At 37.6% G+C, this 11,896-nt stretch overlaps 1 protein-coding gene across 7 annotated transcripts in view; it reads left to right on the plus strand.

Annotated features, from left to right (window-relative positions):
- Positions 1 to 11,669, plus strand: part of NF1 (neurofibromin 1) — a 147,641-nt gene extending 135,972 nt beyond the window's left edge. For 2 of the 7 annotated variants that reach the window (XM_067538038.1, XM_067538042.1), the window contains one exon: positions 3,894 to 8,343. In XM_067538038.1, coding sequence (XP_067394139.1) covers positions 3,894 to 4,036 — 143 coding nt within the window. In that variant the 3' untranslated portion in view covers positions 4,037 to 8,343. Of the gene's footprint in view, positions 1 to 3,893; positions 8,344 to 8,428; positions 9,057 to 11,143 lie in introns of those variants that run through there. The other 5 variants (XR_010917991.1, XR_010917990.1, XR_010917993.1 and 2 more) reach the window with 5 other exon arrangements.
- Positions 11,670 to 11,896: the final 227 nt, after the last annotated feature.

Raw genomic sequence — 11,896 nt, forward strand, 5'->3', positions numbered from 1 at the left:
CATTTACAGCGGTGGTCTATGACTGTAGGAGCTGTCCATTGGGAATATAGTGCAGCAAACTGCTGTAACCATGACTCTCAGTTTACCTCCTCCTGGTGGCCCTCATCTTCTGATATTTGTTTGAATTTTATACCAGCTTTTTAAAAAACGATAAAATATCCCTTGATTGAATTGCATTCGTACTGCTTTTATAATATTGCTATCTGATTTATAGCTCTGCACACGTAGGGGGCACTTTCTTTTTGTAAAGTAGCAGCATCTGTTTACATCCTTCTGCTTCTCTATCATAAAGACTTTGATAGTGTTACAATTATTTCAGTGCACTTATCATGTGACACAGCTCCAATAGCAGTCTATGGAGTCTGTGGTTATTTCTGCCCAATTGATAAAAACAGTTTTTTGATTCCAGTATTTTTGTTTGGTGTCTTTTGGGGGAGAATTAGAATTTGTGAAAGGTGCTGAATTGACAGCCTTATGGTGAAGTCCTGTGGCTGTTTAATAGTGCACTATGACCAATGGCAAGGCAAGTTACATTCTGGGTACCCTACCATGGTGCCTTATTCCTAACCTGGAGGGTCCACTTTCAGGGTAAGGAAGTACTTCACTCTCCAAGACCCCAATAGCCTCTGCTGACACTGCCAACAAGCCCTTCAGTGCACATAGTGTTTGTGCAAGGGGCATCTGTCCACAGGAAATTGGACTGAAGCCAGTCATTTCACATAAGCTACAAACCGGGGGAGGAATCGTCACAGAAAAAGCTTTTTCTTCCATTACCAACCCCCTGATCCCTCTAGTCCTCCATGATCCTAGTGTTACTGTGCAAACCCCATTTTTATCCAAGTGAGTTTTCAGTACCATTTCTACTAGTTGTGTAGTTAGAGGTTCATTTAATCCTACAAATGATATGAATATACATCAATATGTATATCCTGTCAGCAGTGAACAAGACCATTAAAATTCAAATCTAAGCACACACCTCAGTTGAATTTTCTGTGGGTTTGCATACTGGATATACTACCGGTGATAGCATACCTACAGGATAGGGAACATGATGCAGATGAGACGTGTTAAAAAGAAAGACTACCTGTGTTTAGCAGGTATTTTGAAATATTTCAGCTGGTTTTTTTTAATCGACATGATTAGTACGTTAAATAAACCATATGAATCAGCCAAATCAACATTCGTCAGCATAGTTCAGATCAAAAGCTGCAGAAAAATTTTAAATTTTAATTTAAAAAAGTGTCTTCTGTCCCTGCTGCCAAGCTGTGGGCCAAATCTCAGTACAACATGTTTTAAAGCTGCCAAGTTTTGGCTCCCTGTGAAACATTTATAATAAAACCCTTATCAGAAAACCCTTAACTTGGGCAATGCTATTTGACCAGCACTGTAAGAAAGACTTAATGTAGGCCAGGGTTGCTCAGACCCCAGACTCTGCTGCTCAGACTTTGAATTCGTACACATTCACACCTGTTCTTCTTTTCCAGGGAAATTTCTGGCCCATGACAGGAGGAGAGTATAATCCTTATTTTGCATATCAAATCAAGATTGAAACATTTGAATAAACTTCAGTTTGCATCAGTTCACTGTCCTATACAGCACCTACCAATGAGCCCAGTCTTATTGTGTAAACCCCATTTTTTAGCCGGGGGCTAGAACTGGGTGACAGTCCATGTCAAAATTCTACAGCTGTACATTCATGTGGTAGGGCACAGTTCCTGAAAAGTTTACAGTCTAAACAGACTAGAAAGAGTGAAGTATTGTCCCCATTTTACAGATGGGGAACTGAGGTGCAAACAAATTGATTGGCTTTCCTACCAAAGCCAGGAACTGAACCCCGATCGTCTAAGTCCTAGTCCAGTGGCTTAACCTTAAGACCATTCTTATTTCACTAAAATACACTTTTGTTCAAAACCAACAGAAATAAATGGCTATTTCTTACTACAGTAAAATTAGGTTTCCACTGTAACCTATCAAAAGTTAAAGGCTGATTCAGGGGCTAACAGTTTTTCTAGGCATTATGATTCAGTTCATACACAAGGGAAATTTGAAAGAGGAAGTAATTTTAAACGATTGAAGGACAAGAGGCTGGAAATGGCTTCAGCAAAGGGCAGAAGAGCATGGTACTTCTGTACACGGATGTTGATACCTCCAAATGCACACTTACTAATAGATCAGAAACAGCACTTAGATATTTTCATTCCCCTCCAGAACAAATAAGACATGAGCCTCATATATAGGGATTAGGATACTTATTGCAGTCCACTTGTACACTCACTATTTAAATCACACTGGCCATGTAGTGTTTATTTTTTAATTGGCAATCTGTGGATACTGGAGATAACACACGTGCAGAATTGCCTTCCTGCACATATTATCAAAAACTTATTTCTGTTTTAGAAAACAAGAGTTTATTGGACTCAGTGAATGGTTCACATGCCTACATATATCATTTAAGGTGTGGCGAAAGTACAATAGAATAAAATATTCCAGCAAGTTTCTAGACGCCTGAATAATATCTGATTTCTTCTCTTTTAAGCTTGGAGGTAGATTTAACAAACATACACCAAATACAGGGAATTGTTTTTGTTAATACAATAGTTTCACACATCACAATTTTTGTATTTGATTTTGGTAATTTAGTATATGCAGATTATGTATATTTTTACTAATGTATAGCATGACAGTTCAATACCTGGATATGTTCTTTATACATCTTCTCGGTTCTAAATGAAATATCAGATGCTAACCCTGAAAAAGTTTTTCATATTTCACACAATTGCATCAAAACTATCTCTATACCAGATTTCACAGTTTGAGACCTCTGTGAACAGTAAGATTTATATACATCTCTTACTAAAGCAATAAGTTATAAATATTTTTAAAATAAGTAATTTCCTACAGATTCCTAACTAGAATGGAAGGTAAAGTTTTACTGCAAAATACTTACAGCTGAAGAGAGTTATTCTGTGAGATGCTGTATTTCTGAACACTACCTGTAATAAGTGCTAAACACCCCTATAATGTGTCATGGAAACTCAGAATTTCACCTATCCTGTAGGATTTTGTATAAACTAGCTCAGTGTTATTCATTAGAGTTCACCCTGCAGGACATTTGGAATTTTAAGTTGCCAGAACTGTATACATGTAAATTACCTTTAAATTTCTGTTTTTACTGCTTAATTAGCTGTATAGATCTCTTTGATTCCCCTCCTCCTCCCCCCCATAATAATTATATTAAGGGGCTTTTGACTGGGAGGTATGACTTGTCTCTGCAGGTGGCATACAATTAACTCATTATATGATGGCAATACTAAAAGACACGTAATATAAATGGTGCTCTGCTTGCTGTAGAAGTGTTTGGCATCTTACATAGAAGTCCAGAAGTGGAGGGAAGAAGGCTGATATGAAATGGAGCTAAGATTGAAATAATATACTCCTCTTGACTGTCTCCTATATCTAAGAAGCCTGTGGCCCTGCTAGTGTAACTTTATTGGCTCAGTAATTGCAATGTTAATTTTGCTCAATTCAGTTTGATTAGAGTATATAAGGGGAGGGATGTGAGCATTTGTAGGTGATCGGAAAGCGACCTCTGCTGGAAAGTCATGGTAAGGTTTGTGCTGAAGATGCTCTACCATTCAGTTAAAGCCTGCCTGCTTCTAGCTTCATCTGCAGTAATTCTTATTTCTCCTATGATCTTTTTCTACAACTTTGTCATTCTAAGTATATAAAGAATGTGTCTAATTTATTTCTGCCTTTAAAGTTCTTAAATGCCTTCTTGGTGACCAGTTTAATTGAAGACAAACCTGCCTTTAAAATATTAAATTGCAAGATAAATGGAACTGAGACTCTTAGCCTTTAGAAAGTAACGTTGTGTCCCCTTTATTTCCCATCAGGAATTGACAAAGAGAATGTTGAACTCTCCCCCAGCACAGGACACTCCAACAGCGGGAGGACACGCCATGGGTCCGCAAGTCAAGTGCAAAAGCAGCGAAGCGCTGGCAGTTTCAAACGTCACAGCATTAAAAAGATTGTGTGAAGCTTTTTTTTTTTTTTTTTTTTTTTTAAACTGACTTATGTATGTGGGCTTCACTAGTAGCCCTCCACTGGTCATGATGCTGCACTTGATTCTTAACGTTCCCATCCCACCAGCCATGTTGCCAGATGATCAACTCTTGAAACATTGCCTGAATTTTAATGCCTTTTTCTTTTTTTTTTTTTCTTTTTTTTTCTTTTCTTCTGTTTTTTGGTTTAAGCCAATGTTTCAGAACCATTCAACAGAACCATTTGTAGATCCTGAAGAACTTTGTAGCTGAACAAAGTACAGAATTCTGTAACAGTGCAGTACAGTAGCTGTCCAAATATGAAAGCCATTTCTCATAGACAGTTCTACCTTGCTTCTGTTATATGCCTTGTTTGTTTCTTCTTTAAAGGAAAGTGTTAATGTTTAATCCTGTTTTGCACACTTTTCAAGTTAGTGGCTTTATGAGCCGGGGAAGTACTATAATTCTGGTTAATTCAAACCCTTCAGATTTTTAGCTGTGGATTTTTTTTTTACCATACTTAAAAGCAACCTATGAAATTAGCCACAGTGCAGTAAACCTAAGCAGAGCTGGTTGATAAATTAAATCTTTAGTAATTAGCAATAAATGTAAAAGGACGAGGAGGCTACGTGTGTCTCTTCATTCCCCAGAAAGTAGCTTCATGTACTTGGGACTATATATGGACCAACTGGACAAACTGACTTTTTCCAAAGCAAATTTATATTTTGCTGAACTTTGACTGCACTAAAAGACATGGATGTGTAGAGAAAAGCAAATCATCAAGAACTGACTATTAATTATGCTCTCTCAGTAGCTGCTTGAAAAATGTATTACTTTTTTGTTTCCACGTAGCCTGTACTTTAGTTTTGCCCTTTCCACCAATTTTATGCACCTTCAGGAAATTCCTGGCAGAATAACTATTTGGGAAAGTTGTATGAAGTAACTTTCAACTCTCTCAGAATTTTGTTTGGCAAAATTGTTTGTGTGCTGCCCAAGCAATGGTACCAAATCATTAATGTTCACTTCAATGCAAAATGATACATCCATTTTAAAATAACTGACACTTTTGTCAGACAGGTTACGTACGAATGTTTGCAGTGTCATTTCTGTTATCAGCATAGATATGTTTTTCTCAAATTTGTCTTGCAGAATTTTCAAGATTTTTTTAAATTGGCCAAAAATTATGTTTGGAGTTTATAAGAAGTAAACTGAAACTGCTTTCTATCACTGTGAAAGACTTGTCAACTTACAGAAATATATTAACAATGGATGACTGATAACATGCTGCTGTGTTGAACGCTATGTAATGAAGCAGCACTAAGTGCTGCAAATGCGACCTTTACGGACTAAAAATGTGCGGAACATTTTGATCTCAAAAGGTAAATATAAATTATGACAAAGGAGGACATGTCATCTGGGTGCTCATTTTAGGGTAAATATATCTACTGCTAATGCCAGGTGGTTCCTGTTGTATGTTAGGATTTAGCAATCTATGAATGGCTTTCAAGGAAAAAAGTATATGTAGTTTTAAAAAGAAAACCTCCCCTAGTGCAATTTCAGTAGTGGCTTTCAGTAAATCAAACTCCACAGCTAAATTAATAAAGAATGGTACAACTAAGTGTTCAGATTTTATTGATATAGCACATTATTCACACAGTAACAGTGTAACATGTTTATGTAAATAAAAATTTGCCTTTATTGTATTGATTGAGAAAATAACAATTTCATTTTTTTAATTTGTTTACAGTCCTGGAAAAACTATGAACACAAACTTAATATGCAAATAGTTTGCCAAAATAAGAGGAAAACTTAGAATTAGTAGTTATCCTGAAATAGATATGTTGGAAAATATTGAAGACTTGTGCAATTAACCAAACTTTTTTTTTATTCTTTATCATGTAGGAGCTGCAGTAGAAACTTAATTATTAAAATACGACAAAAGCTATATATAAAATGGTTACGAGGATAGAACTGAATTTAGGAATAGAGCAATGACCAATGCCAGGTACTAAACTGCTATGCATTCATAATCTTGGATATCACAGATAAAATCTCTTCCATCTAGTACATCCAGTTGTATAGTAGTCCGTTTCAAAACCTCCATCAGTTTAAAACCTTGATCATATTGAATCAAGCAAATTGTAGCCCTGCCAGTTTTCTAAGTGTTCAGTTTTGCTAAAGATGGTGAATTCTAAACAAAACACACTAATCAAAATATTTCCCCCCTAAGGTGAGAAAAAAAATACATAATGTAATGTGCTGTTAGAAAATAGAAGCTTTTTAGCTCTTTCAGTTTCCCTTGTGAGCCAATTTTTTTAAATATTGCATTTTTCATGTTTATTATCAGATCTGTTTTGGGTTGGGTTGAATGTATTTGCAACTACCTTTTTCAATATTTTGAGACTGCCTGAATGAATTGGGATACACCAGAAATTGGAATTCATAAAAACTATGTGCATTTGAAATGTGTATGTTGTGAAATCAAAATACAGTGATCAAAATTATCCTTCACATGAGAACTGCAGCAGTCTCTCAAAATATCCATTGACCAAAATTGATTGCTCATAAGATAGGCAATAAAAAGTAACTCACCTTAGTATATTTCTTGGGTGTGGGGAAGGATTGTTTTTTAACATTTCTACCATTGGGGGTCAGAGGACCTGAACCTTCTAGAGCAGGGGTGCCAAACTCATTGGGAGCAGAGGGCTGGATTCTATGTTTAATTCTCGTCTGTGGGCCAAGGTATACATTCAGGACCGTATACTTCCCACATTGTACAGCGGAACAGCCACCGATGCCAGTAGGAGGGTTGCAAAGAGATCAAGGGAAGAACATAGTCTTTATGTAGTGACTAAACATCTAGTTATTAGTTATTTGTTCAGTGCCTTATTGTCACATTCTTCACTCAGAAAATCTGCTCCCCAGTAGACACACTGCTATTTTTGTCCTTTTCTTTCTCACTTTCTTTCTTAATTCCTTATCCTCCTTTCTTTGTTCCTCCCCCATTCCCTTGTCGTTGTGAGTCTTCTGTCATTTTCTCTGCATTTCATTCCCTGAAGCAACTGCCAGTTCCTAACCCAGTGTGCTTCACTCCCTCTCCTGCTCCATCTACTGAAATGGTCAGAGATTAAATAGTTAATATTAAGCCCGAAGTGTCATCACTGGGCTTTAACACTGATACTTCAGTCAGATTAATAGGGGATAGAGGAGTTCATACCTCTTGAGTCATTGTTTCAGCCAACTGCAGACTCAGGCAGTCATCACTGCATCGGTTACACTCTGTTCCCATTTTGAAGGTTCTCTCTGCAGCCATGGGGCCTAGATATTTTATTTTACATGAAAGCTGAGATTTTGGAGAATCTGAATATGACATGCGGACCACAGAAATACATCACAGGGACCGTATGTTTGACACCCCTGTTTTAGAGCATGTTATCCATTATGCATTAGCCACATGAAGTACTGTAAAGAAGATTGACATTTTATTGTTTGTGTTTGTATTTTCCCTGACTTAAAGTTAACTTGGTAGTATTTTAATAGTGCATAACCTACCTGTTAATTATACCAATGCTTCTGCTTTAATGTGCATGCAATTTATTTTCCATGAAAAGGAAACATTTCAAATAGGTATTGTGGACTATGCATTTGGGAACGTGCCAGTGCTCTATTCCTAATTGGTTTTTGTAGGTTTTAGGGCTTTTTGTTTCATTCTAAGGTTAATATTTTTCAGATGTAATGAAGCACGTCTTACTTAATGTTATGCAACAGACTTACTACAGAAAGTCACTTTTAGTGTTGGCCACACCATTTTTTTTAATGCAGTATATTCACCTGTAAATAGATTTTGTGTAAAATTTGACAAAGTATATTTACTACAATGTAAATACATGTGACAATATATTGTATTATTTTGCTTTTTTGTAAAGCAGTTAGTTGCTGTATATGTATAACATACAAATTTGATTATTCTAGTGTTAGTAATTGTTAACTACTACTTCTCCTTCCTGCTGTTGCGTTATGTCATTTAAAGAAAAACAATGCTGTGTACTATAAAGTTACACTGTGTATGATAATTTACTATTTCCATTTGGGCCTCAACTTTGAAAATGTTTCCTTGATTTACAATCCTGTTAATATTGTAAGCAAGTGTACGGCAGCTGGTGAGAATCCTGCTGACTCGGACACAGTTGGTAACCTGTAGGTAAAATTGTAGAAATTTTGGTTTCAAATCATTGTTGTTCACCCTATTTTCCCCTCATGTATGTACTTCCCTTTTTTGAAGTAAAATGTAAATTCAACCTGCTTTGAGTTGTTTGGGAGTCATTTGCATTTAGGTTTCAAGTTTGACCTTTTTCCCCCCTCCCTCTCTCATCCTTTTTATCTCCCAGGGTATTGGGATTTGGTTTATTCTTTTGGAAACTGGAGGTGGGTCTGAACCAAGAACCTAATCCAAAGCCCATCAAGGTCAGAAAGATTCTTCTACTGACTTCAATGGGGAAGTCCACAATCATGTTGAAAGCTGGTGACTTGGATTTGTGTCTGCGAATATTGCTGAATGCGTTTTCTCTGTAAGTAAATTGTATATTTCTAAATCATGTTTAAAATAATTGGCCCAAATTCTGCCCTCAGTTAAACTTGGCCAACTCCCATTGACTTAAGATTGTTCATATCTGGTAGCAGATAACATCAGTCAAAATCAGATTTTTATCATAATTTAAATAGCTCTATTTCAAACTCATTTTTAAATGTAAAATTTAGTTTTTTAGTAACTAAAGGTGGTTGCATAGTCTTTCAAAAAATCTTTCAGTATAATCTGTCTAGTCAAGCTTATTTTAGAAGCCTGGAATTTCAACTATGAATTAAATATCAACTAAAGGCAACTTTTATGCAGCATCTTAATTATAATCCAGTCTGTCTTCTAGGAAAATACATTCATTTCCTGTTTAAAATGTATAAATGCTTACATTTTGCCTTCTTTGTGAATTGGTAAAACGATGTGAAAACATTTGTCTGAAGAACATATCGACTCCCTTTGATTGCTGCAAACTAAACATTGTATCATTTGACCCAAGATCAATTAAAAATATATTTATACACCCCCACATCCCTTCCCTACACGCAAGATCTATAGATCTACTGACTTTTGTAACACAGAATGCTGCCCCTGTCAACTGGTGGGCCTGCAAGAGAAGAAGAGTAGCCGTTTCTGAAGATTTTTTTGGGGGGGGGGGTTGGGTTTCCCTAATTTGTTACCCAAAAGAAACGAGTTGTGAAGCCATATTTTCCATTCCCTTTTTAAACTAGCATCATTTTGAGTCTGGTTAATTGTAGACATCCTATGCACTTACTGTACCCCAGTGTAAAACTGAGAAGGTGCAGGGCAAAACAAGCTACCTGGGGCTAGCGATGGTGAAAATTGTGGCCTTCAGGGGCCAAAAGGTATGGGCAAGATCTTGGCTGATCTTTGTGTCCTTGCCAGAAAGGCATAGATTCAATTGTGCAGCTATTTATAAACACTTACGAAATTAGTGGTAAGGTGCTAAATCTACCGTAGGAAGGGAGTGAATTGCCTTCCATTACTGAGTCCCTTTTGTCTCTTAATCAGAAATAGCAGCCAGAAAGCTCCCTCTACTGACCGATGGGGATTTTTCCCAAAGAGGTGCTTTAACCCCAATCTAAATTACTTCACATGGGTACCATACACCAAATGTGGATTATATTTTAATAGTGATTCTTGGGGACTGACTCTCTTGTGCAGGTCACTTGCCCTCCCATTTGTGATCACAACATCAGTGTGGTAATTATAGTAATTGCTTAAGTGGAAAAGTAATATTAGGACAGTGGTTTATTTTTAGCTGTCTTTTAATGCAGTTTAGCACCTGGATACATGTAGGAGAAATCTGTGCCAACTGACTAGTAAGAGCTCCACAAATCACAATTTGAGAACCCCTGCTGTCCTTGGTCCTGACATCGCTGTAATGTTATAAGGGAAGAAGTTAGAGGACTCAAAATTCAGAGCTTTAAATATTGTCCTGGATATGGTGGTAGAATTATATTCTGTGCCCAGTGGGATAAAATTGGAGAGGTGGTCATTAATGTTCACTCATTCGCAATTGCTGCACTTCTCCCTTAATCCAGACTAGCCCCTAATGTGAAATTGACTATTCTAACACCCTACAGACATGTATGTTCCTATAAACATATCCAAATTGCCACATCTGTAAATAACTCTTCTTTTCGTAAAGCTTCAACCATTCCAGGTGTCGCATGTTATACTTGCAGATACCCTTGATGACTGTAAAAAGATCTAACATATTAATAGTTCTTTGTGTCGTCAAAGTGCTCCATAAAAACAAACATTGAAATACACCCCACCCCTCTGAAGTTGGTAGATATCCTCATTCTGCAAATAGGGGAAACCGATTGCGACTTGCTCAAAACCATGGGCTGTCATTGGCACAGCTACCCCTAGACTCCTCTCCAACTACTTCACCACTCTGAGTGACTGGGTAACAAGGGAAATACTCCTGATCACAAGGGACGAAGCAGCGCTTCCTTGCACAGACAGGATTGTCAGAGTCATTTGTGTCAGGACTTGGTAATAAGGGAGAATGATCTGTTTCTTGTAGCAACTGACTGGCAAAAGTGATTGATTTTTAAACATCTGTACATGTGCCCAACGTTATCATGAAACCAATGTAAACTGCTCAGTGGACACGTTCAAATTCAAAGCATCTCCACCAGGTAGAAATCTTTGGACAAACGAATCTGTCTCTGTTGCCTTGGTCTTGTCTGGAGCTCTTACTAGATAGAGGTTCAATTGCTGGGATCAGCTGTTCAGAAATGGATGAGTGACTTTCTGGTTAGAAAAGTCCAGTATAAAAATCCTCATGCAACAGAAGCGTCCATGCCAGTCACAGGCCCAGTCTAATATCTAATCTTCCACCTCTCCAAAGTGGTGCTGAAGCCTTTGGCACTGGGTTAAATTCTGCCTTCAGATATATGTGTGCGCAACTTCCCCTGGAGTTTGGGGGGGGAGGATGTGTGTATCATATGGTAGAATCCAGCCTGCTACATCTAATCGCATTCCTTTTCCACTTCAGACCCACCCATGTGCAATGACTATAATCCTTTTGACCGACCTTTTCATGCTCATAGACTTTAAGGTCAGACGGAACCATCATGATCATCTAATCTGACCACCTGCACAATGCAAGCCACAGAACCTCACCCACCCACTCCTGTAATAGACCCCTGACCTAAGATTGAGTTACTGAAGTCCTCAAATCAAGGTTTAAAGACTTCAAAGTTCAGAGAATCCGCCAGCAAGTGACTCATGCTCATGGATCAATCCTAGCTGTATCCCTTCAAGTGATGTCCCTGGAAAGTTGGAGGAAACAGCAATGCCTTCAGACCCTTGTGGAGTGCAAAGTGGTGTTTTTGTTTTGTTTTGTTTTTTTTTTAATGGCTTATTGTAAAATAGTCCCCTCTTTACCTGCAAGAAACTGCTTTGGGAAAACCTCAAACGCCTCAGTTTCACTCAGGCTATTAATCCATCTCAGCAACCATTTAGTTCCATATTCGTCAAAGCACTGGAAGACTCTCCCTGGAGACACGTGATCTCAATCTCCACAGTTCTGGCCATTCAAAGGCGCTATAGAATGGGCTGGTGAGAAGTCATCATTAAAGAGGAGCATGTCAAAGAGCGTGGGGACACCTCAAGCTCCAATTTTTTAAAATAGGATTTTATATTCAGTCTCAGAATGAACTACTCTCCAATTAGCTTTTATAAAGGCACTCCATAGGGAATCCCTGTTCTTTTGTACCTGCTCCTTTTGTTCACACTTGCAAATGCC

This window comes from Emydura macquarii, unplaced genomic scaffold (assembly GCF_026122565.2).
Source record: "Emydura macquarii macquarii isolate MOO-44397 ecotype Brisbane River unplaced genomic scaffold, CSIRO-AGI_Emac_v2 contig_450, whole genome shotgun sequence".
Classification (NCBI taxonomy): Eukaryota; Metazoa; Chordata; order Testudines; family Chelidae; genus Emydura; species Emydura macquarii.